The 26,908-nt window shown below is 35.7% G+C and overlaps 2 protein-coding genes across 3 annotated transcripts; both read right to left on the bottom strand.

Annotated features, from left to right (window-relative positions):
• Positions 1 to 15,911: 15,911 nt before the first annotated feature.
• LOC110775147 (zinc transporter 1) lies at positions 15,912 to 17,619 on the bottom strand. The gene is made up of 2 exons (XM_021979749.2): positions 16,629 to 17,619; positions 15,912 to 16,447 (listed from the first exon to the last, which is right to left on the bottom strand). The coding sequence occupies exons 1-2, from the start codon at positions 17,269 to 17,271 to the stop codon at positions 16,056 to 16,058; spliced, it is 1,035 nt and encodes a 344-aa protein (XP_021835441.2). The 5' UTR covers positions 17,272 to 17,619; the 3' UTR covers positions 15,912 to 16,055.
• A 237-nt stretch (positions 17,620 to 17,856) lies between these two features.
• Positions 17,857 to 22,725, bottom strand: LOC110775149 (E3 ubiquitin-protein ligase SDIR1). Of its 2 annotated transcripts, XM_021979750.2 has the most exons (9): positions 22,552 to 22,725; positions 21,726 to 21,857; positions 21,581 to 21,629; positions 21,423 to 21,475; positions 21,084 to 21,312; positions 20,646 to 20,760; positions 20,142 to 20,190; positions 19,199 to 19,312; positions 17,857 to 18,652 (listed from the first exon to the last, which is right to left on the bottom strand). In XM_021979750.2, exons 2-9 carry the CDS (start codon positions 21,801 to 21,803, stop codon positions 18,527 to 18,529), a joined length of 813 nt encoding a protein of 270 aa, XP_021835442.2. In that variant the 5' UTR covers positions 21,804 to 21,857; positions 22,552 to 22,725; the 3' UTR covers positions 17,857 to 18,526. The 2 variants fall into 2 exon arrangements, with proteins under 2 accessions (XP_021835442.2, XP_021835443.1); XM_021979751.2 differs by lacking the exon at positions 22,552 to 22,725 and having other exon boundaries at positions 21,576 to 21,629; positions 21,726 to 21,803.
• Positions 22,726 to 26,908: the final 4,183 nt, after the last annotated feature.

The following is a 26,908-nucleotide window of genomic DNA, read 5'->3' as shown; positions in this document are numbered from 1 at the left end:
AGGCATTCAACTTTGAAGCTTCACTTGTTCCAGCTCAGGAACAATAATGAGTTCCTCTTATGTTTAAATAGGAACTCGTTGCCATGAGTCTGTAATAGTTCTTGTGGATATTCGGAACTCTTGATATGTAACTGTGTTGCTCCTCTTGTGACTTCAAACTGGAACAAATACAACTTCCAGCTCTGGAACTCCAGTGACTGTTCCAAGTGTACATCAGGAACTTCACCAGCTTATTCAAGTTCCTATCCTAATAGAAACTTGGGCATTTACCTGTTCAAAGTCATTTAGCAACCATAATCAGGAAGTTTGCAATATGTGTGTGTCATCAACCAAAACTTAGGAACAACAATATTCCCCCTTTTTGGTGATGACAACACTTGCAAACTTTTTACAAAGAGAGTAAGTACAAACAGGAACTTATACAGACTATTGTGAAACAGAACATAAAAATTGAAAAACAAAAGAGAAAGATTAAAGAGAAGAAAGAAAGAAAGAAAGATAAACTTACAGAGAGATTCAGAGAGATTGATGCAGGAACTGGGATTGAGTGTGCCTTGGAAGTTTGCACCCTTGACTTCCCCCTGTTGACATCAACAAAAAGCATAGCACGAAATATAGCCATTCCAAACACAGTGCCCCACGATCAACGTTTGGCAAGTTAAGCTAGCCTCAAAGTATTAAACCAACTCATACAATAAATTGAAAGCAAGCAGTAATGATCAAAACTAGAAAGCACAGATATGTGTAACCAAGCAAGTCAAAATAAGATGGAACAAATACCCAAGTTTGAAAATTATACAAACCGAAAGCAAATTAAAAAGATTGTTCCATGGCAAAAGATAAAAGAAACATGGGATAGGGTGATTTAGGCTTGGGATGGGGAACCAGAACCAGCAGTTTCTTCTATCACAGTCTCCTCAAAAGATTCCAGATTGTTGATCTTGGTGAGGATTGTGGCACGAGTTGCATTGGCTTGTTCTGAGTAGTGGTGAAGATTGTTTTGGAGAGTCTTGACACTTGTAACCAATGCACCTATGTGGGCCTGCATTGAGCTAATCCTGTGATCTGTTCCCTCCTGTAGTTCCACCAGACGAGCAACTGTTGCCTTCAGCTCCAATATCTGATCATCCTTTGTGTTCCAGGCACCCCCATGATCTTGAACATGTTCCTGTTCAGATGGAACACGACGAGCTTTGGACTTTTTGGAGGATCTGGGTGTCCTTTTTCTTGGCCCAACAGTTTCAGGCAGTTCCTCTTGATTCAGTGGAACAGCATCCTCCTCTATGGGCATCTCCTTGACATCCCCTTCCTCATTTATTTCCATGAAGACAGGCCCTCTTTTCTTGTTCTCCTTCATTGCCACCCTCAAGCTCTTTCTTTTTCCTACACTCTTCCTGTTCCCTCGAGATAAAGGGACCTCTATTTGTTCGAGTTCCTCCTCCTCCTCCACTTCTTCTTTAACTACAGTTCCTTCCTGATCTTCCTCATCTTGTTTCTCTTCCTTTCCATCCCTAATGACTTTACCCTGAACCACTTTAAGATTTAATAGATGGAGCATTTCAAGTTGAAGGATTTGGGTGGATTTTAAGGGAATCACAAAGTATGGGCTAAGGTCAACTGAGAAGCTTTTGAAGATTTCTGTAAGAAGGGAGGAGTATGGAATTTTGAATTTGGGGATACAGGTGGATAAGTGTTTGATCATGATTGCAGGAAAGTTTATGGGAATTTTCCTTTCAAGACAATACATGAGACATGCATCAAACAGACTTGCTATGTTCCTTTTCTGAGTTCGAGGAACTACACCTCTCCACACAATATTAAACAGTAATTTTTGAAGAGGTGAAAAGCAGTTGTGTGAGGTGGAGGTGGATACTTTAGAATCTCCTCCAATGGAACCAACTATATCTTTCTCATCTACATTATCTATGGTCACTGTGATTTGACCTTTGAGCCACATATCAAAACCCCTATTGGGTGTACCAAACAGCTGTTCCAGATAAGAGGCATCAAATTCGATGCGAGTTCCATTCACTTTACTTGAACATACATTATCAACACATGCAAAGTTCTTGCAGAATTCTTTCATAGCTTCAGGAATTAAGGGGGATTTGGCATAGGTACTCAACAGACTTACCCATTTTTGTTGTTCAAGGATTTCCATCAACTCTTTAAATTTCGTGGCTTCACACCATGTTGAGTTGATTGCGAACCCCTCGACCAGGTTGTTTTCCTTTGCAGTGAGTTTCTTGGACCCTTTTGCTTCCCCCTGAGTTTGAGCATTCTCCTCTGTTTCCTCGATGTTTTCACCAGAAGCTTCCACTCGTCGTTTTTTGGATTTTCTTGTGGAGGATCTAGGGTTTGAGATTGGGGATTTCATTTCGATGTCAGTGTCGGTTTGTTCCTCCTGAGTGATTGCGAGCATTGGATTGTGGGATCGAAGAGGAATTGGCGATTGAATGGGTGAGGTATCCATGGGAACTGGAGATGAAGGGTTTCTCTTTCGTTTGAGGGATGTGAGATCAGTGTTGTTGCTTGTGAGAACCATGGTGGAGGTTTTTATAGGTGAAAGGAGAGGTGATGTCAGTGGAGAAGGCGTGTGGGAGAGAGAGAAAGGGGGTTGCATGGATTGAATGTGGAAAGGGAAGAGTTTCTCCTATTTATTGCCAATGGAACCGTTCCAAACATTCTTTGAATATGGGTATTCGGTTTTGAATTTTAAAAAATAAATAGATAAAAATAAAAGGAAAATGAAAAAAAATTGTGTTTGACTTTGACTTGCTTAATTTCGTATCTCTGACTTAACTAGTTTGAAAGGAACTTCTTACCTTGCTCATTTGGAGTGTGAGTGAATTTGCCACGATGGTAAGCTTCAACTATGTTTGCACACAAGATTTTGTGTTTGTAATAGTCTATATGTACCATGATTTTTGCTTTTGCCTTAGAGGAACTTCAATTTGGCAATTACCTTAGCTTGATCATTCCGAGTTCCATTCTCATTTTCTCATGTTTCTCTCTGTTCAAAGGCTTAGTTAAAATATCAGCAATTTGGTGATCAGTTTGGCAAAAATCTAATTTGATCAAACCTTTCTCAACATTATCTTTAAGGAAATGGTGTCTAATGTGGATGTGTTTGACTCGGGAATGATGAACTGGATCTTTTGAAATACAAATAGCACTAGTGTTATCACAATAGATAGGAACACAATCATAGATAATACCAAAATCTCTTAGCTGTTGTTTTATCCATAGAATTTGTGAGCAACAAGCTGCAGCAGCTACATACTCAGCTTCAGCTGTGGATAGAGCAACAGTGTTCTGTTTCTTGGAACCCCAAGAAACCATGCATGGACCTAGGAACTGTACCATACCTGATGTGCTTTTTCTATTCACTAAGTCACCTGCATAATCAGCATCCGCATATCCTCTTAGCTCGAAAGATCCACTTCTTGGATAGTATAGGCATAGGTCATCAGTTCCTTTGAGATATATTAGTATTCTTTTCACCGCAGTTAGATGGGACTCCTTTGGATTCGATTGAAATCTTGCACATAGTCCTACACTAAAAGAAATGTCAGGTCTACTGGCCGTTAAATATAATAGTGATCCAATCATACCTCTGTATTTCGTTTGATTCACACTTTTCCCATTTGGATCAGTGTCTAATCTGGTAGCAGTTCCCATGGGAGTGTGATTTACTTTGGCTGATTCTAGCTCATATTTCTTTAGGAGTTCCTTCACATACTTTTGTTGGTGTATCATGATTCCCTCCTCGGTTTGCTTGATTTGTAAACCAAGGAAGAAATTGAGTTCCCCCATCATACTCATTTCAAATTCACTGCTCATCAAGCTTGCAAAATCCTTGCACAAATTTTCATTAGTTGCTCCAAATAATATATCATCAACATAAATTTGAACTACTAACAAGTCAGTTCCTCTAGATTTTAAGAATAAGGTTTTGTCTATTCTACCTCTTTTAAAATCATTTTGAAGGAGGAACTTTGATAATCTCTCGTACCAAGATCTAGGGGCTTGTTTTAGTCCATAGAGAGCCTTATCTAATTTGTAAATATGATTTGGAAATTCGGAAGTTTCAAATCCAGGGGGCTGTTCCACATAAACATCTTCCTCTAAGAAACCGTTTAAGAAAGCACATTTAACATCCATTTGATAAAGTTTAAAACCCATGAAAGCAGCAAAAGCAATTAAGATTCTAATGGCTTCTAATCTAGCAACAGGTGCAAACGTTTCTTCAAAGTCAATACCTTCCTGTTGGTTATAACCTTTGACCACTAACCTTGCTTTGTTCCTTATGATTGTTGCATGTTCATCTTTCTTGTTCCGGAACACCCATTTCAGCCCTATCACCTTCTGGTGCTTTGGTTTGGGTTCCAAGTGCCATACCTTGTTTCTTTTGAATTCATTTAATTCTTCTTGCATGGCAATGATCCAGTCAGCGTCTTCCAGAGCCTCAGTGTGATTTCTTGGCTCAAATATGGAGAGGAACGCGTGGAATGCGCAAAAGTTCCTTAGTTGTGACCTTGTCTGAGTTCCTTTTCTGATGTCACTCACAATGAGTTTCATTGGGTGGGACTTTTGATGCTTCCAAGGTTTAGGTTGAAATTGAGCTACTGGTGTTGTGGCATTTTCGTCAGTTCCTTCTATGACCTGAGTTCCCTGTTGGTCATTGTGGGGTTCCTCTGGTGTTGTTTCTGGATCTTCTTGGTTTTCTGCTTGTTCCTCTAGTACGGGAACTTCTTGATTTTGTTGAGCAGTTCCTCTGGCTGTGTGTTTGCTTGGTTGGAATTCCTCATCATTTTCTGCAGCACGAGATAAACCAATCTCGAAAAATTCTTGTTCCTGTACTATGTCAGTTTTGTTAGATTCATCAAATATTATATGTACACTTTCCTCAACACACATAGATCTTTTGTTATAAACTCTATAAGCCTTGCTATTTAAGGCATATCCTAGGAACACTGCCTCATCGCTTCTTTCATCAAACTTCCCCAAGTTCCTTTTTCCATTGTTGTGGACAAAACATTTGCTGCCAAAGGCTCTAAAGTAAGAGATGTTGGGTTTTATACCTTTTAGTAGCTCATAGGGGGTTTTGTTTAGGATTGCTCGAATCATAACTCTATTTATAATGTGACAAGCAGTATTGACTGCTTCAGCCCAGAAGTTCCTAGGCAGGGAACTGGCTATTAGCATGGTTCTTGCCATGTCCTCTAAGGTTCTATTTTTCCTCTCAACAACTCCATTTTGTTGTGGAGTTCTGGGAGCTGAGAAATTGTGGTCCATACCTTGTTCCTTGCAGTATTCATCGAATTTGTAATTTTCAAATTCTGTTCCATGATCTGATCTTATATGGATCAGTTGGTGACCTGTGGTTTTCTGGATTTTCTTTGAAAATGTAACAAACTCATCAAACGTTTCATCCTTGCTTGTTAGAAATATGACCCAAGTAAAGCGAGAGTAATCATCAACAATAACTAATACATATTTTTTTTCCCACTTCTGCTTTGAATTCTCATTGGTCCACATAAGTCCATATGGATGAGTTCCAATGGTTTTGTGGTGCTTACCAATTTCTTAGATTTAAAGGAACTTCGGACATGCTTGCCTTTTGCACATGCATCACACACTTTATCAGTTAGGAACTTGATTGAGGGGAGTCCTCGAACCAGTTCCTTTGATCTTAGTTTGTCAAGCAGAGAGAAACTAGCATGTCCAAACCTCCTGTGCCATAGTAGGGAATTTTCTTCAAGGGCACTGAGGCAGGTTAGATTGTTCCTGGGAACTGTATTGAGATCCACAGAATATGTGTTCCCTTTACGAGTTCCTTCCAAAATAACCTTCCCAGTGTTATTGTTTATGATTTGACAGTTTTCAGAAGTAAAACTTACAGAGTTTCCTTTGTCACAGAATTGAGAGATGCTTAGTAGACTGTGCATCAAACCCTCGACTAAAAATACATTTTCAATGGCGTAGGAACTTGACCTTCCAACTTTTCCAATTCCAACAATTTCTCCTTTCATGTTGTCTCCAAAGGTCACAGTTCCTCCATTGTAGGCTTCTAGTGAGAGGAATTTAGATTTGTCTCCTGTCATGTGTTTGGAACACCCGCTGTCGAGATACCACGAGCTGTTCCCCTTCACTAGAATCTGTAAAGAGATCAAAGGTTAGTTACAGGAACTCGGGTTTCCTCGAGTTCCTTTTCAACTATAACTTCAGACTTCTTGACCCATTTTTGCTTTACATAATTTATGTTTCTTTGATCCTGTTCCTTCATCTTGGAACACTCAGTATTTATATGACTTCCACTTCCACATGAGAAACAGACTTTTACACTAGGAAGATCCACATACTTTTTCTTATGACTAGTTTTATGGTTAAAGCCCAATCCTTCTGTTCTCTTAGATTGAGCATTCTCAATCCATTTGGGAGGAACTTTAGGTGGTTGTCTCTGTGCCCTGGCCATGGATAGTTCCCTTTCCAGTTTCTCTTTTTGTTCCTTTGTGGTGATCAGATCTTTGTTTAAATTTTCTAAGTCGATGTTAAAAACTCCCATGTTGATCTCCAAGGATTTTGTAGGATCTAAACTTAGATTAAACATCTTATATTGACTGAGTTGAACTTGTAGAAGGATGTTTTCATTTCTAATTTTTTCGAATGACTCATTAATAGAGGTATTTCTATCTAGTAATTCAAAGAACCTGCCTTGGACATCAGATCGAATATTGTTCAGATAATTTATGTGGTCTTTACTGAGTTCCAAGGCTCTATCACTTTGTGCTTTTAATATACTTAGCTTTTTGTAATCATCTAGAGTTTCTAGCAACAGTTCAATTAGTTTTGACTTTGAGAGACACTGAAGAGTGGAGGAACTTACTTCTTCTGATGGAACTTGATCAGTTCCTTCTGTTCTAGCCATAAGGCAGAGATTTGCAGTTTCTTCATTTGGTTGTTCCTCATCGTCTTCTGAGTCTGTTGCTTCGCCCCATGCAGCTATCATGGCCTTCTTGAAGTTTGGTCTGTTGAAGGTAGACTTGTTAAAGCGATCTTTGACATGTTCCTTCCCTTTTCCTCTGGTCTTGTCGTTCTCCCACAGAGGGCATTCACGAATTTGATGATCAGTTTCTCCACATTTGAAGCAACCTTGCTCAGTTTTGGAACTAGTGATTTTCTTGGCAAAGTTCCTTCCTTTCTGGTTTCCTGGTTTGAAGTTCCTATAGAGCTTTCTCATTCTTCTGACCAGCATGGCAGCTTCTTCTTCATCTGGTTCAGATTCATCGAGTTCCTCAGCCTTTAGAGCAAGTCCTCGACTTCTTGAGCTCTCAGGAACAGCAGCTCCAAGATGCAATTCGTGTGTCATCAAGGAACCAGCAAGTTGTTCAATGTTGAACTTGGTGAAGTCCTTGGTCTCAAACAGTGCAGTGACCTTTGTTCTCCAACGATCATCTTGTGGCATGCTTCTTAGTATTTTTCTTACCTGTTCATCTGTGGGAATGATTCTACCAAGAGAAACTAATTCATTGGTTATGTTAGTAAATCTAGTGAACATTTCTTGAATAGTTTCTTTTGGAAGCATTTCAAATCTTTCATATTTAGACATCAAAAGGTCAATTTTGGAAAGCTTAACTTCATTAGTTCCTTCGTGGGTTACTTGAAGTAGTTCCCAAATCTGTTTTGCGTTCTTGCACCCCATGACTCTGTTGTGTTCATGAGGTCCAAGCCCACAATGCAAGATTTTGACAGCCATGGCATTCATCTCATATTTATCAAAGTCTTCTTTAGAAAATTCAGACATTGGTTTAGGAACTACCTCGTTTTCAGCATTGGTCTTTGTTACCTCGAAGTCTCCAACTTCAATTACACGCCAAACTTGGTAATTTTCAGCTTTGATGAATATCTCCATTCTATTCTTCCAGTATGAGTAGAACTTGCCATTGAACATAGGTGGCCTTTGTGTCGAGTAACCTTCTTCCAGTTTCTCTTGTGAGTTCATACTTTCAGGAACTTGACTCAAACAGGGTTTCCTGTGTTTTAGTGAGTACTGGCTCTGATACCAACTGTTATTCCAGTAGGAACACGCACAAGAGGGGGGGGGGGTGAATTGTAATTAGAACTTTGATAAAGTTTCTTGCGGAACTTAAGAAACAATCAAGGAACTGAGAATAGAGAAGACAATAACAACAATTGTGAAAACTTCTTGACACTAATCAAGAAGAGAATTCTTTTATTATAGTAATGCCTCGATTACAATAATCTCTCCAACACAAGTTCCTCTCAAACTTGTGTTCCTCACAGTAATCTACTCTGATTACAGCTCTTTCACTTCTCTCTCTCAGACTTAAACTCTAAGTCTCAACAAGATAACTCTATCCTTACTAATACCAAATACAATTCGTGTTTGGATAACTCTAGATATTAATGATGCTTTTGTGTATATATGTCACTTAGGAACTTAGGATTAACTAGGACACAAACTGTTTTTAGAAAAATCTTTGACAATGCGTTTTTAGGAAAGCAAGAACTCTTAGAAAGTTTGTGTGTTTTTTTCAGAAAACTTCTTGGCCTTATATAGAGTTTTGTCCTTAGGGTTTGTTCCCTTCAAAAACTCAACTGCCAACAACTGACACTTTGATTTTCACGTCCCTAGACTTGAGGAACAAGGGGAGACCACTTCCCACACAACTTCCTCAACTGCTGGACGTGTTTAAGACTATGTCAATCACTGAAAAATGTTTATTTATTTTGTCAAAATAAATAGGAGAAGTTTTAGGAAGATAAAAACTGTTTTTATTTAAGTAACAGAATGTGATGAAAATCTTATTCTTATTAAATAGGAAAAGATATTTTATTTAAAAGTATTTTCCTTAAAACTGTGTTGCTTGATATTTTTGACAAAAACACACGAGTAATCCAAGTTCCTCTAGTTCCTTATATACTACTTAGCATATTAATATATTACATATAGTCTAAGCAAGATAAACTACCTAGACATATATGTCTTTCCTTTGGTGAGGCATTCAACTCTGAAGCTTCACTTGTTCCAGCTCAGGAACAATAATGAGTTCCTCTTATGTTTAAATAGGAACTCGTTGCCATGAGTCTGTAATAGTTCTTGTGGATATTCGGAACTCTTGATATGTAACTGTGTTGCTCCTCTTGTGACTTCAAACTGGAACAAATACAACTTCCAGCTCTGGAACTCCAGTGACTGTTCCAAGTGTACATCAGGAACTTCACCAGCTTATTCAAGTTCCTATCCTAATAGAAACTTGGGCATTTACCTGTTCAAAGTCATTTAGCAACCATAATCAGGAAGTTTGCAATATGTGTGTGTCATCAACCAAAACTTAGGAACAACAAAAATTAACACAAACAACGCATGTTACATACTCGATAATTCAATCAAACATTTGTAATAAAACGCAATTATGCATGTGCAATACTCAACGCAGATATAAAATTATAATTGGCAAAATCAATAATTTAATTAAAATTATCGGCAAAATCAAATTGGAAAACAATGAGACTATCAAAACATACCAAAAATTAGTAGATTTCGTACTCCTTAGCTTTGTGTGTTTTTCCCAATTATTGTATCCAAAAAATAGAGTGAATTTCTAACAATCAAGCTTGTATTTTTATTTGTGAAAATGGAAGAATTTGTAAATTGCATATGTAGGGAAATTAGGGTGAAAAAATAATAGTTTAATTATCAATTTCATTGGAACATTGAAGATTTATTTGTTTGAAAACGATTTGAAGGAAAGAAATTAAATGAGAGATGAAAAGTTTTTTTGAAAGTTGGATGAGAATGGGGAAGAAGAGATGAATTTGTGTTTCCAGTAATTGGTAATCCCAACTGCTAGCAGCCTAGTAATCACCGCGTAAGTTTTTATTAAAAACTTAAAAAAATTAAAGGAAAATCTTGATGAGAAGGGGAATTGAACCCAGGCTATTTTCATATTAGCATGTTATCTTAACCAATGCTCCACATTAGTCTTTATGTACATTTAGGAAACTGTTTACACTATATTTAAAATTAAAATTTGGGGGCCCTGTTCCGTCGCTCACCCCGTGCCGCCCCAAAACCGGCCCTGTAGTACCGGGTATATATATGATTTAATAGTTAGGGTTTTGCTGAACCCTAAAATATTCCGGAAACATTGACGGAGGTATAATTGACATCCATATTATATTTCCTAACACTTTTAACTTTTTGCGTTAAAAAAAAAGTACGTAGTAACATTAGTTTATCATATATATATTTTTATACTCATTCCTATATAAAGTTACTTTTAAAATATGAAAATTGTTAAATGCAACTATAGCATCGTTTCTTTCCATTATTTTGCGTTTTAATTAGATTTTAGACTATAAACTGTGTTGCTAAAATTTTAATGTATTTTATGTACGATCTCAAAAGTATTGATCAATATTTTGTATAAAAAGATGACTTGAGTTTAAATTTCGAACACGTAGTACGAATTTTCTGGCACCACCACTGCCTACCTATAAGTCATAGAATAGATAATTAAAATGAATTGAAATTGGGTAACGTCCGGCAACACTGTTTTTACTAGCTACAGGCCTACAACCCAAACTTTCTAAATTAAGTAGCTTCACTTGTATTAGAGACTCCAGAGAGGGGCTAGCGGATAATTGTTAATCGTGCATGGAGTAACTCAGGGCATCTCTCATGCCCAAAAAAAATTAGTTAAAAATAGGCAAATTTGTCAAAAATGATATTTTATAACCCAATTTTTGCGAGAAATGACCTTATATATTTTTTTATGTGAAATCACAACTTAATGTAATTTTTTTTTGCGAAAGACAACCAAGGGCATGTTTCCGGCATTGACTGAGCATTTCCGGCCATTGACTTGCACGTGAGCAGCACGTGTGACTTTATTTTGTTATAAAATGACCTTTTATAACCTAAATTTTGCGAGAAATGACCTTATATAATTTTTTTTGTAAAATCACACCTTAATGTAAATTTTTTTTTTTTGCGAAAGACAACCAAAGGCAAGTTTTCAGCATTGATTGATTTTTCCGACCATTGACTTGCACGTGAGCAGCACGTGTGACTTTATTGCGAACCACACCCAAAAACTCTTCGTCTTCGTCTAAAGCTAAGCGAATCTAGAAACTGCATTTTTTTATTGAAACTACGTCTTCTTCAGAAACTTATTGTAATCTAGAAATTGCATCTTTCATCGAGGTTGTGTCATTTTTAACAAGTGATTTCAAGAAATTTTCTAGTATTTTGACCGTTGAGCTCATGATAAACGAATTGGAATAAGTCCCACCTACAAATTTCACACAGTGATGCATATAAGCAAATGAGAGTGAAATAATTGTGGAAATGAGAATGAATTAATATCTATTCAATCTCCAGATAATTAGGGGTCGATTTCATCAATTCTTAAATCAAACACCATTTTGATTGATCAAGCAACAAATAAATTTCCAGAAGTTTTGACAATTGGGAAATTTTCAATTTATCTTCACCCAATGTTAGCTCGGATGTGTTCTATTCTTCTTCCCCTAATATCTTTTGGTTTGAGAAAAAGGGAACTCTTCGGTCCAGAGTTTGAAAAGAGGGAAATTTCCGAGATTTGTCTTTCTAGGGATTTCAATCGGTCGACGACCATAGAGAGTGAATGAGTAGGTTGTTGGTGGTAAAGGTTGGGGTGGTGGCGAGATTGGTTTAGGGTCGAGCACCATGGTTGATGCCGCCATTGTTGAAAACTTTTTGTGATGGATTTGGGAGGAGAGAGAATTCGGAACTATGAGGGTTTGGAGTACCGTCCAAGAAATTGGGTGTGGTTAGAAAAATAAACCCAAACGTGCTTCTCACATGCAAGTCAATGGCCAGAAAAGCTCAATTAATGCCGAAAATTAACTTGCCTTTAAATTTGGTTGTCTAACGCAAAAAAAATAATTACATTAAGGTGCTATTTCACAAAAAAATATATATGTAATGTCCTTTCTCGTAAATTTTGGGTTAAAAAAGGTTCTTTTATAACAAAATAAAACCACACGTGTTGCTCACGTGCAAGTCAATGGCCGCAAAAGCTCAGTCAATACCGAAAACTTGCATTTGGTTGTCTTTCGCAAAAAAAATTACATTAAGGTGTGATTTCAAAAACAAATTATAAAGGTCATTTGCCTTAAAAATATATCATATTTTTTTATTATGTTGTTGAAACTATTTTATTGTCTACATGTAAACCTACTGAAAAAACATAAGATATAAAACTTTATCGCCTTAATCATAAGAGAACTCCTCTGCAAGAACTTTAAGATTACTAGCAAGAGGTACGTGCGTTGCACGATAATGCGCATATTTGTGAAATTCTTTGTCGCCATTTTTTGAACGTGTACACTATCATCTACAATAGGAAATTAGTTTTATTACTCCATGTTATAATTTACAGAAGAGAATTAAAAAGTAAAATAAAGAAGCTTCTGTCAAACTGCTAAGGTAATTATCTTCTATCTGATCTTATGCATATGATTGCATTCTTTGATACTCCATACTACCAAGACTTAACATTATTATGAAGTAATTTAGAAAAAAGAAAGTAGAACTTGTCTGCTTAGGAGGTATCCTTTTGCGCGCTAATTAGCACATGGAGGTGGTCTATTTTAACCAGCAAATGCAATATCAAGGAAAATAGGCTTAATATATACGGCTCACAAAATACTACAATTGAAGTACGATTTAAGTAGCCAGAAATAGCCTTAAAAAAACAAGTAGCCAGAATAAAAAAGAACACAAGTCTATGTTACATCATATTCATTCACTTAAAACATAAGATGTCACCAGGCTACTCCTTAATAAAAACACTCATTAATTGTTGGTCGCTAGCCACTTAATGACCATTGGAACAAGAAATTACACAACCATTTTACTTTTCATTTTTGGGGTAAGTAAGCATAGTTGATATAATCGAAACCTAAACAAATTTACAATCTAATTCAAAATTTTTCCGTCACAACCATTATACCTAAAAGTGTATAAAACCAAAATGTAGCCTTTGCATGTAGGAAGTTGATAACTTCTCTGAATCACTCAACAATGCCACTTCTCATCAACCAAATGAATACCAACTTCAAGTAACCAACAAACTATAATGGATCGCTTCCTAATAAATCTATTACTTTACTATATACTAAAAGAGACACCAGGAATGACACGTGTCAATTCCTGGTGCGATTTTTTCCCGTCAAAAATCATTTTCCTAAAAAAGTGTATATATTTTATTTTATACCTTTTTTTTATTAACTATTTATGTATGGAAACAAAATTAAGTTTATAAATTATGGAAATAATAGCTACGACGTAATAATAATTATTCTAAATTAGTAATATTTTAGTCAAATCGCTATATTAATAATAGAAAATATATCACTCATTATTTTGATCAAATTACCATATTAGCATTTTAAATATGCATATTAGATGAATAAATATAAACGAGTATGTTAAAAATGTTATAAGTATGCAGTAGTTTGGAAGATATTCAGTTAAACATTTTGTGAAAAAAATGTCAAAATCCGTGCGTGCACGGTATCTAATCTAGTTGTATGTATACATATCATCATGTAAAAGTATATTGACAAAGCTAAAAATGGAAATTCATTACATCAACAAAAGAAAAACCGGCTCTGTTTGAACTTCATAAAATTAATTACAATACAACATTATTCAACTTTCAACTTAAAATAAAAACATACGCTTCCCTCAAAAGTAAATATAAGCTAAAAAAACTCACATTAGAGTAGCTTGAGCATATCCTATGCTCAACTCCGCTTAAATTAAAAGCGTCGTCTTTCTAACAAAACACAGGAATTGAACATAATAGCAAAATTGGAATTAAAAGAAATCAATAAAACCTTGATAATAAGCCGGTAATTATATTAGCACAAGATATGAATATGAAAATAAAGAGCAGTACTCACCATATTGTAGCAACTTTAACAATCAATAAAACTTTGCGCTTGTATTCTTATAACAGGCCACTTAATTTGACATCTTTCATGTGGCGTCCTACAAATCATAAGAAATTATACAATTAATCTACTACCTAAAGTCCTAAAGTTGTTTCTTAAGTTAAATAACTAAAAAAATTGAAATTAAGAATCAAGTAAATAGAAATTACAAAGTATCAAAAATTAGAGGGGTATAGAAGCACAAACCTCGACAATGAGTTTCCGTATTGATTGTTGGTTTTGCTAAAGAAACCAAAGCAAATGACTATCAAGAATGGAGTAAGAAGGAAGGAGAGGGAGATGAGGGACTGTTTTGTTCCAATTTCCTTTGTGGAACATGCAAATGCTATCTCATTTTACTATGAGAAAGCTAAAGCCTACTTTGTGATACAAATGTTGGTTCTATGTGTACATGTGTCAAAAAAAGAAAATAATAATAATAATAATAATATAAAATGAATTGGGTGGCATGATTGTAATAACAAATTGATATAAGGGATACATTGGGAAAAAAAATTACGCAAAATAAAAGCATTGTTGGGCCTTTTTTAAGTAGTTATTATTATTATGATTATGATACCTCATTTAATTTGAATTTGTAAGTTGGTCAAACTAACATGCACCATTTGCATTACTGATATAATTATATTAACTAACTATTTAGCACAAGCAGATAGTGAGACTCGAAAGTTTCACGCCATCCCCACCAAGGTACCAAGTTTGCATGGTTTCAATTTTTAAAATCTAGACTGCATACTTATTGTTTTAATATAGTTACTCAATCGTCTTCATGAGATGGTCTGGCACAATCGCATTAGAATTTATCTTGTTGGAAGTAAAGCTTAATTAGGAAAGGGCTTCGCCTGATAGTACCAGGCAAAGTGGCCTAACCGAGTGCAAGAACAAAGAAATCTAGAATGGTTAAATCCCCCATCCGGGTCGGGGGATTATACTTGTTGTTTTGCGTTTGTGCACGTGTCCGACCGAATGGGCTCACCCGCTCTGTCAGGACAGAGGCTTGTGGCGGTTTATTGATTCATGTAATCAAGGTGATTCCCTTTTATATGATTTAGGGTTACATGATTTTTATTAAAGTTAAACATCTCATTAGTCTCTCTTAATGACATTGGTTATTATGAACTTTTGTCTTCCTTTGATTGGTACAACTTGATTCTTTCCCTTCTTCTTTTCTGATTTTGGTGAGTTAATTAGTGTTCTTTCTTGGATGCAAGCAATGTCTAGGCCATGCGTTGTGCCTTATGGGCGTGTGGTGGCCTCGGTTGGCTGCTGCTATGCTCGTTCGTTGGTGCGATCTAGGGCTTTCCTAAAGACAAGCTTCCCCAGCTGGAGCCTCTTCTTCTTGGGGTTTCCATCTTCTTAACAGGCAGATGAGGATTCGAACATAAAATGTATGGTGTATAGGAGTATCGAAATTGTGAGTTACAAACTTCATGTTTCTAAACTCTAAATCATACTTAGTACTCCCTCTGTTCCTTTATGTTCTTCCCATTTGGAAAATGGTGTGGAAATTAAGAAAATGAAATATTGTAATGATTGGGTGTAAAAGTAATGATTAAATGTAAGAGAAAGGAATAAAGTAGTAAAGGAAAGTAATAAAGAAATGAAGGAGAGAGGAGATATTTTTAATAAAATAATAAAAAATTATAAAAGTGGAATTGGGTGGGTGAATAGGAAAATGTGAATGAATTAAATAAAGGGTGGTGGGGAATTTTATGGTAAAAAGGTATGTCCAAAAAAGGAAATGGGAAGAACATATAGGAACGCCCGAAATAGAAACGGGAAGAACAAAAAGGAATGGAGGGAGTACAAGATACTATATGCTATCACAGACCGTCACCCTTCCAAACAAATTATGTTTCGCAATGCGTAAAGTCGACTAATGAACAAACATGTAATAGTTTAAAGCATCTAAACAACAAAACAAAGTTTTTAACGTGAAATTTGCTTTGATTAGCTCAACAATGAAGAAAGTTTAGATGAAAAATATTTACTGCTGTACGTGGTGGTATGACTTCTGCGAATACTTAATCCCAAATCATGACAACTGCAATGACAGTAACCCCGAGAAGAACAGCAAAGAACCTATAAAACGGTGTGTCAAAGTAACAAGAGGAATGTGGCTTATACCCTTTAGAAATGAGATGATTAATAGCAACATAGATGAATATCCCAGTTGCAAATCCCATAGAAATGGCGTAAGTCCAATCAGCTACCCGACCCTCAGTTGTTGCATCAATGGCTATGCCAATCCCTATACCAATAGGGCTCGATATCGCAAAGGCGAAAGAGTAGGCCACAGTTGCCACAAATGGCCGCTTTGGAATCATTCTTAAGAGGGCAATCCCCATTGCAATTGCCGCGAAAACTTTGTGTAGTGTTATTGTCCATAAATTCTTCCATGCATCTCCTTCATTATCTGGGCCAAAGATCAATAACAAAGAATTCAGTATAAGAATGATAATAAGAAAATCAAACCCCTGGTCGTGCTTCTCCATCTGATTTGATTGGGTTAACGAAGAAATTGATGAATTAAAAATTACATAAAAAACTTAAAACATCATGGGAAAATCAGGAAATGTGATTACTGATTAGGTTACCTGCAATACCAACAGCAATGCCCTCAAAAATTGAATGAAAACAAAGAGCGACTATGAGAAGAACGGTGTTCCCAACTGATGCAGTGCTTATGAAGATTGGGCTATGCTCCACCTCTTCATCTTTCTCTGGCTGCTCCTCATCTCTATTTCCTTCTACACCCACCCTTTTCTTCCCGGCGCTTTTCTTGGCAACATACATAACTATGCAATCCCCAAACATGGTAAGGACGTATCCAGCACAAGCTAACATGAAAGCAAATGGGTATTCAAGGGATGTGAGATTCTTAAAAACAGAAGAGGCATCGCTTAAGAAATGTATCATTGATGTTCCAAGGAAGACTCCTCCTGCAAACTGAGTCCCAAGAACGAGAAAGTTCTCATTCCATCGTAAGAAATAAGGGGAGACTCCAAATGCAAAAGTACTAACTAAGAATATCACTAGACACCATATTTTTACTATGATGAGATTCCTCGAATCGTTCTTCTTACTGGAGTCGTCGTGACTGACTGGGCCATCATCGTGATCATTATGACTAATGCCTCCATGGCCGTCGATCAAGATGAATTGGAGAGAAAGAATGAGTGTAAGGATTATAACAAAACAAGTTGACTTGAGAGATATGAGAGAACAGATCAAAGTCATTGTATCTCCTTATTCCACTTCTACCTCTGTCCCCTCTCAATGTCTACAAGTCTATAAAACATGGATATCATATGCCTGTTTGCATGAATGAATGTCTTCATCAGTTGATATTACATTTATATTATTTTATTCATTAATTTAACTCCAGTTTAATTTGTGTGGCGATCATACAATCTCCAGATTTGTAGTACAACTTTGACTTTAAAAACCCATTGTACATTTGTACTACACAGTTAGGAGATTAACAATAAGTCAATATTATAAATTGGCTGGGCTGGGCTGGGCTGGGCTTCGGTGATACAAGGACGGTCTATATTAAATTTATTATTATAAATTGCTAAATGGGGGAGAGGCACACACAAACTAAGGACACCGTGTGTGAACAGGAGAGAAATAAAAAGAGGGACTCATGTAATGAGCTAATTATAGAAATTAGAAAGAACATGTTATCAAAAATGGGTAAGTAGCAATTAATATGAAACTTCCAAATTAGGAAAATGTAGCAATTAATATAGAACGGAGGAACCACAATTTACATGGTGGACAATGGTGCGCAGTGAGCATCGTGCACCTAAAGAACACAAGTGTGCGTAAAAGAACATGACATTATGTTAAAGAAAGGAAGTACAAAAAGGAAGACTTAATCAAACCAGTCAACAAGGCATGAAGCATGCTGTTTTCATCCCCATGATTCCTATGCTAGTCCACCATCAGCTATCTGGGGGAAGACTCGTCTAATCTGAAACATAATTTCAATTCCAAAGATAAAAAATAAAAATGCTAGAAATAAAAATAAAAAAATGTAGCCATACAGTAACCTCAATCTTTCAAACATGGTTGATGGAAGCAATGATGGATAAAGAGTTCAGACGCAGTTGCCCTGACCGAACTGGTTTCCACCTTCATGTATCTCATCTAGTTCTGCAGATCCTTCATTAGCACAACTTAACGCGTAATAATATGGGTGCCTTTACATAATATATGACGCCAGAGAAGATCATCTTCAGCAGAGCATCAGTCAAGTTTCCAACATACGAAGAGTGAAAAACATTCCGATGCTAACAAGCTATTGACCCTCGTATGTGATTGCAGGGATCACAATTTTTACTCTATTATGAAGAGCTGAAGCAAGTCGAGCACTAATTGCAAGTTCTACCACTTCATACAACAGTTTATACACATGACGAGGAAGGAGAGCCCTTGAGTTGTACAGGTAATATCACATCTAATATAATATACTGGAATATATAGAAGTTTAGACCATATCGGCAATACCCGGAGCACTGTCCAAGACATCTTGCGTTCCAGACCCCACTATTAGTTTGCATATCGGACATGTGCCTTGTTGTCTCAGCCATGGATCAATGCAATTGGCATGGAACTGCAAAATATAGAACATGAAAGCAATCAACTATTATCCATATAGCATTTGGCAACCTAGATAACAAGGAATAGTCCAAACTTTGTAATATAGAAAATTTATAACATATTTCTGGTGAAAAGTGATTGTAGAAGTTTCTGAAATGAGGGTAAAGAGGACATCATGTAGTGACTGTGATCTAGCCCTCTATCAGCCGGCACTCCGACCCTCAAGCCAAGGGTACGATTCTAGGTGTGGGGCTTGGCATCTTACATTCGTTCGCACAATTTGGTTTTCCTGCTCTGCTCGCGCCGAACTACCAACTCCTCCCGGAATTGCATTATCGGAGCCGAGCCAGGCACATTAGTTTTAGAAAACAAAATCATGGTAGCACTTAAGGTCATGCCCTTAAGATTACAGCCTTACAGGTTTTGTATCCTGCCCCCGCCTACGAACTCTTTTTTTCATTTTAGGGTGGGAAAGAAAAGCTGTCACGACAGAAAGATCTTGACAACTTTGTGCATGAATCATTCAAATGGATCAATATTCGATCAGCAGGTCACACACCTGATGTAAACATGGTAAGGTACGCAGGAGTTCTCCTCTCTTCACTTGCTCCAAGCATACGGTACAAGCAAGATCATCTTCTGAATCCTTTGCACCATTAGCATCTTGCTTAAGCTGTTCAAGAAACAGACATGATATTGTTAAAGGAACACCACAGCATTTTACTCTGCCGATCACAATCAAAACAAATACTAACAATCTGTTTGGATAAGACTCGTAAGAGGATTTGAAGAGAAGGAAGGGGGGGGAGCGCAATTGATCCATTTTCCTTTATTTGGATATGGATTCGGGAAAGAAGGGAGGAAATGGCCAAATTGCCAAATGGGTAATTTTATACAACCCCCTATTACCAGATGAGTAGTTTTTGAAAATAACGGCAATTGGTATTCTAGAAAAGCTTTGTTTGCTATATGATCCATAATTTCACCGAAATTCATTTCAGGGCATGTCTTTTGCACTAGGCATTTATCCTTTCGTTTCCGGGTTTTCCTCCTCTTTTATTCCGTCCTCAGTTTTTTTTCCGCTATATCGTTATTTCAGCCTATTACAGTTCATTATCTTCCTGCTCCCTTCCAATTGGAAATTAAGCTTCCATTACAAAATGTAAAAAATCGCATTGAATATAAATAAACCTTCAAGGTGAGGATTGAAGTACATTTATCATACTTTTAAGCCATGCAAGTATATTACGCACAGTAAATTTACATTTTTACTCAAGGGGAGGGGGTCATTAGTAATGTAAATCATCACATGCATGATTATGATGGCACGCACACTCACATAAGGGGGGGGGGGGGGGGTTATCACAATGTCCCTGCAATCGTCGTTAGATCACATTACAGGACAAAACAGAACTACAGGAGAACCAAGAAGAATGAGATAACAGAAGGCAACCATTTTTGCATGAATACAGCATTACACCAGCCAATGGTAGATAAAATACCTCAGTAGAAGTTGACGAAGGGGAAGCCTCTTGTGATTGTGAAACCTCGCTAATAAGAATGTGAAGAAATTACGTGAGATGGTGGAAATACAATGAGCCAAAACCAAATGCTACTTATGTACAAATAAATTTTGAATCATTCACGATCTCAGATAATACTATCTTTTATTAAAAATGCAACTTCAGGCTACTATATGAAGCATTTAACTTTCTGGATGTAGACATTTGCAAGTTCAGTACTGGAAATATGCATACACATTCTTTAGTTACCGAGTAAAAACTGAAGATGTAACTACTAACTGCCAAGCGGGAGTCTGATTTCCTGGCAACATACTATCAGGTAATTTTATACTTCGTATTTGTTATCAACATTAGTATAACAGAGCAAAGCAAATTAAACTAGGGCAACAAAAAGTGCAGGCCAACTGCATAACAGAACCTTTATACTTTTTTCACAAACTAAACGAAACTATCAGCACTCTTTGATAATAAAGTGTACCATACCTCTCTGGTCCTGTAACCTTGTACTTGTGGACTGGTAAGACATTTATTTCTTCTTCACTCATTGAAGGAATGTTGGAGACATTGTCAGCATCCAGTGCTCTTAATGCTTCATAATCTACAGAACAATCAATGGAGAACTTAACACCTCCTGTGCATACAATATTAAAAATCAACTAAAAGATCCATGTTCGTCTGTAAGATACTTCCTCCATTTTTGTTTAGTTGACGCATTTCTTTTACCACGTTTGTCAATGCATAATTCAACCTTTAATATCTTTAACTGTCAGAAGTAATGTTTTTGATATTTTGAAAATACACAATGAGACGAATCTTGAACACAAAAGATAGTGAGTTGCGAATAGTGTCAAAAGTCAACACGGGTAAACTGAACAAACAGAGGAAATTCGATGGTAACAGAACTTGTAGCGTGTAATATACCTAGGTCATCAAACTCACGATCCAGAAGTGCAAGCTGAAGCCTCAGCCCTTGTAGTCGCCCTCTGCTTGCTAAAGCTATGGACGATGGCATATGCAAACGGAATTCGGTGTGTCCAAACAAGCCACTAGCTGCTGCAGCACGAGCTTGAGCTTGAACTTGCAACTGTTGACACGTGGCATACATCCTTAAGCTAGTTGCAAACATAAACACACCAAGAACCAGCCAGAGCTGCATATATTCACGTCATACAACTCAAGTAAGCGGAAGAAAACACAAGCAGTGACCTCATAGATAGGTAATAATGATAGGCACGCCTTGTAGATTTTGAAACAATTTACCAGAAAATTAGGTGACATATGATGGGTGTTCAAAATTGTGAACAACAAAAGCACTGCAACACAAATAAACAAAGTGGACGTAAGGTATTAGTCACGTAAAGTACAAATGTGAAATCTCACTTCAGTCTAATGACACAGCATACACCTTAGTACCTTACCAGTGACAAGAAATGCCCAAGAATTTGAAGGTCGACCAGGCTGAATTCTCTGTCGTACGAAAAAAAAATGCAAGCTGAGTCAAACAAATGAACTTCCGACATGATACTAAATGTAACTTTCAATCTCGAAAGAAAAAAAACGTACTACTGAACGCCTTTCTGGAATAAGTCCTGAAAATCCATTTTCGAAATCCCCTCGGCTACCACGGAACACAAAACTCATGTTCGCAAATTGCAAAAGTGTTAAACTACCTATATGCCTAGCACTTAGCAATGCCTGCACAGAGCGGACAATAGATAACGGCTTAATAAGTTTTCAGGTCCAGAACTTGCATATGAAACAGTCTTCAACAACAGCATATACATCAGTGAGAAAAATGTGAGCCAACAACTGAAGAACACACAAATTGAGTTTCAAATGTCACAGAACACACAAATATCTTCCCTTTTTCCTTCTAAAATAAAATGAGAGCCAATGTCAGAGGACAAATAGGGTTACGGAGCAACTAAGACTCAAAATCAGGCACTTAAAATGATACTTATACTGCAAACCTAAAAGCTCCAAAATTCTGCAACAAGATTGAAGGAAAACTTAATGTTTGCACAATCGAAAATTAAGAATATCTCCAAACATACAAATTAAGCACGCAACAGCTTAACCTAATCTACATTTGCCCTTAATTTCTCAATATGGTTAATGTTAATTTTTTTTAGCATAAATTAACTAATTCCGTCATAATCTGCAGAATAAATTGTACCTCTAAATGCAGACATTACTAAGCAGGAAAGTACCCAAAAAAATGAACATAATACAATTTCAAATGCAGACATTACTAAGCAGGAAAGTACGCAAAAAATGCCCCGGTTTCACAAAATGGGGATGCGCCAAAAAAGAAAAGAAAATGAGATTACTAGTCATTCGAAAAACGTTAAGAAATAACATGATAAATCAAATTGGGAAATAAACTTACAGCGATAAAAATTGGTGATTAAAGTTGCAAAATTTCGAGTGTGATGAAGAACACCCCAAAATTTTGAAGTGATTTCAGGAGTATATGCATATTTCTTTTTTTGTTTTTTTATGTTAGGAAGTTCCAAAATTTGCCATGTGGGCATTCTGGAGGTCTCGCAGGTGTTTATCCTGTTAATTTTGACCCTTTGATTGGACTCTACCTGCTACATCAAACCACTGGAGTTGGGACTTGGGAACTACTTGTTGCGGCTCTGTTTAGCAAATAGCGGTTAGTTGTTAGATCTAGCGGATTGTATTAGCAGTTTTGACTAGTTGTTGGTATTAGCTTGGTTAACTAGTCGATTGTATTAGCCGGTTATGTAAAAGTGTTTGGTAAATAGCTGATGGCCCTATTTGGTTAGGAGCTGTTAGCTGATAGCTGATAGCTGGTTTGACTACCTGTTAGCGGTTAGCTGTTTGCATTAGCTGATTTGACTAGCTGATTACATTAGCTGTTTGTGTAAAAGTGTTTGGTAAATTAGCTGATAGTTGTTAGCTGTTTAATATGTAAAATGACCATTAAGGACATTGACATACTTTGTTTTTTATTAATATTAGACAAATAGTTTATTGTGTTAATTTTTTTCTCTTTATATTTTTTTAATAAACAATGACTGAATAAAATAATTTTTTAAAAAAAAAAATTTAATTAATTTTTTTTAATAATATATATTTTTCAAATAGAGAAATATTACTAATGATATTTCAAGCATGATTGCAATATATTTCAATTGCTTCAACGTAGTAATATAAAATTTATTACAACAAAAAACGAATCTAGTAAATAGGGTGAAATGAAAAAGAAAGTGTGAGTAATGTTTTTAGGAGAAAAATAATGTAGGGTGCCAAGGTTGATAATGGTTGTAATTATAGGCAATAGTAGGACAAAATAGTAATTTTCATCCACTTTCTCAAACCTCTAATTGCAAAAAGCTATTGAGCTTTTTCAAAATTAGTTTTTTCACCCCAAAACTCTCTTTCAAACCTCTCCTAACCAAACACTTCCAAATAGCATTTTCTAAAAGTCAAACCTCTAATTCACCCTAAAAATCTCTTTTTCTCTCAAACCTCCCCTAACCAAACACCCCCGATATATAATAGCTGTTTGATTGTGTAAAATTACCAATAAGGACATTAACTTATTTAATTATAGAGAATTAATAATTGCTAAATATATGGATATGTATGGTTAGATTTTTATCGAAATAAAATGTACTAACATGAACATAATTAAACAACATTTATATAAAATTGAAAATTTGTTAATCCCACTAACAACTTTTACGAAAATAAATCATTAAATGTCTAACTTTCAAAATAGGAATAACTAAGAAAAAAAAGTTTACATTACACTCTTCTAAGAAACTCATTTTTTTCATTATTATATTATACATCATCTATTTAAGAAATAAATATCTAGTTAATTAATATAAAAATAAAAGGTAAGAAAAGTAATAAATTTAAGTATTAAAGTGAATAAAGAAAAGGTAAGCCCGTGTTATAATTTTGTGCATGATTTTTTTTTTCTTTCTATAATCACTTATTTAATTTCTCTAAAGTCACACTAAAAGCATTTTGTCTAATATATATGAATTTATTTGAATTTATTTTCACATTAATTTTTTGTCTATAATAAGTCAAAATAAGTTGAGCATTACAAATCATTCATTATTCATCTAACTAAGTTGTTAAACTCAAATAAGTTAAGTTTAACAAATATAAGGACTTACTAAGCGGTAATAGAAGGTTCATTGGACGACCAAGATGTTTAAAAGTTCGAGTCGATCTCAAATATTTTTGACATTTTGTATTGTTCTATCATTGTTTAGCTTCATCTTCTATGTTGTTGCAAGGGTTGTCACCTTCATTGTAATTATTTGATTAATCTAGTGCGAATCGGTGAATCCAATGATAAATGTATGGGCATGATTGATAAGGGTGTAATTTTTGCAACTTGATGACTAAATTGTCTTTTTATCTTACATAATACAATCCTCTAATTGAAAAAGCTCATTGGAGCAACTTTTTTGAAACTAGAGGATTCATCCCAATCCTCTATTTCAATCCTCTTACTTCCAAACACCTAGATTAGAGGATTGAATTGGTCAAATCTCTAAATTGGTCAAATCCTCTAATTTTTTGTCATTCCTCTAACAACCAAACACCACCGCAAACTTGCAAATTTGCAATGAGGGGAGAAGATTAGGCTTAAGCTATTTTCTTAATACCAAAGGCACTAATTCTTGACTGGACCTACCACACACCAACTTTATTGTGGAACATGCTTGAAAATAATCAACAACTTAATTCTAATTTATTTTGATGTGTTTATTAAAATTATTATGAAAAATATCAAATTGGTGCCGTTAATACATGTTATGTTTGAATAATGTGATTTTAAGTCACGATTCGTTTCTAAAAACATAGATTTACTTTGATTCAAAAAACTGTTACTATATATATCTAAGAAAATCGATGTTTAATTTATTATAGTCACTATGTGAAAGGTTACTATTTATGTAAAGGTCCTAGAGTAAATTGTTGGCTTTAAGTTTACAATAATATTATTGTATACCAGGTCCACGTAAGAATAATCCTAGTAAGGGCCACTCTTATTTGTCCATTCTTACACTATAATTGAAAATCAAGTTAATGTGAATAAAAGTAAAACTATAGAAATTTAGAAAAATAAATCTGAAACAATATTTAAAAATCTCTAAGTTTTAAATACTTTTTTTAAAAAATTATTATGGAGAACTATGAAAAATGTAATACTTCGTAATGCATATTTTTGTTTTTCATAGGTTTTCACAATTTTTCCATCACTTTTGAGGGGGGAAGTGTGGAAAATAAAACATGCAAACTATAACTACTCCCTCACTTTGAGTAGTTGACTTCCCATCACTTTCCATTTACAGTACCAAACAGGCTAAAATTAAGGAATTTTCACAATTTTCCACACTTTTTCTCATTAAACTAGAGTTCCCTAATAGATAGCACAAATTCTTATTTACGAGTGGTGTACAAAATATTGTACATGCACCAGAGTAAAAGTTCACTCAAAATGCTTAAAAGTTACATTTATGTAAAAGTTATATTTTTTTAATGATTAAAAATTTCATTTGAATAAAATTTATTTACTCAAAATCACTAATGATGTATAAAATTAATCATTTAACCCTTTAAAATGTTTTTCTATCCTATTTTATTTTAATAATATAAAAGTTAATCAAAATACATTAAAAGTTACAAAAAAAAAAGGTAAACGTTATAAAAACAAAAATAGGGTAAAAGTTATCTTGGTGTACAATAAATTTATCTGAAATTTGATGAAATGCCATCGAGTTTTGCCATAATTCACCAAACGCCCATCAAGTTTCAATAATTCATAAAATACCCATATTTTAATACTTAATACCCCAACTGAAATAAATAATGTCCTTGGTCCAAGTTTGCATTTAATGCATTTAATGTTAAATCTAATAAATGCGATTCAATACTAATAAAACAAGTTAACTATTCAGTGAGACCAAGTGATCCAAATGCCTGCTAGAGGCCGCTTCAGTTCAAGTGGAACTAATTATATTAATGCCACAACTTACTCTTGACTGAACCCATAAGGTCACACAAATAGTAAGTGAACGGATCAAGTATTTAGGTGAATATAATATTCAGTAAATACTCTAATTATGGACATTCGGAAATGATGGATCTTGGTTCCAGTGGGAGCTAAAATCATCAAAAGGCAAAGAAAAAATATTTGCCGGAAATGAAGATATTACCGGAAACGGAAATATGGTTCATGACGGAAATATAAATATTATCGAAGTCGAACATATTGCCGGAAACGGAAATATGGTTATTTTATGAAAATATTAACGAAAATAGAAATATTGAGGAATCGGAAATATTGTCGGAAACGAAAATATTATCGGAATCATAAATATTGTCGGAATAGGAAAATATTGTCGAAATCGAAAATATTACCGGAAACGTAAATATTGTTCAAATCGGAATTAAATTCCCGAATCGGAAAACGAATCGGGAGCACAACGAGTGACAGGCCGGCAAGCAAGCCAGGCCATCGCTCGACGAGCTAGGGCCAAGCACAAGGCCTTGCGCCAACGCCGAGCATGAAGCCCAACACCAGCGCCAGGCCCAGCGCCCAACGCATGGGCTGCAAACTTAGCGTGGGCGGCAAGGATGCGAGCAGCAGCTCCTAGCGTGGGCTGCAAGCCACGCATGGGGCAGCGAGCACCAAGGCCCAGCCCGCATAGGCAAGTCATTGACTTAGGCGCCAAGTTTACTTGCTTGTC

Source organism: Spinacia oleracea, chromosome 6 (assembly GCF_020520425.1).
Source record: "Spinacia oleracea cultivar Varoflay chromosome 6, BTI_SOV_V1, whole genome shotgun sequence".
NCBI lineage: Eukaryota > Viridiplantae > Streptophyta > Magnoliopsida > Caryophyllales > Amaranthaceae > Spinacia > Spinacia oleracea.
The sequence above is the reverse complement of the archived record's forward strand: the minus strand, read 5'-3'. Positions and strand labels throughout refer to the sequence as shown.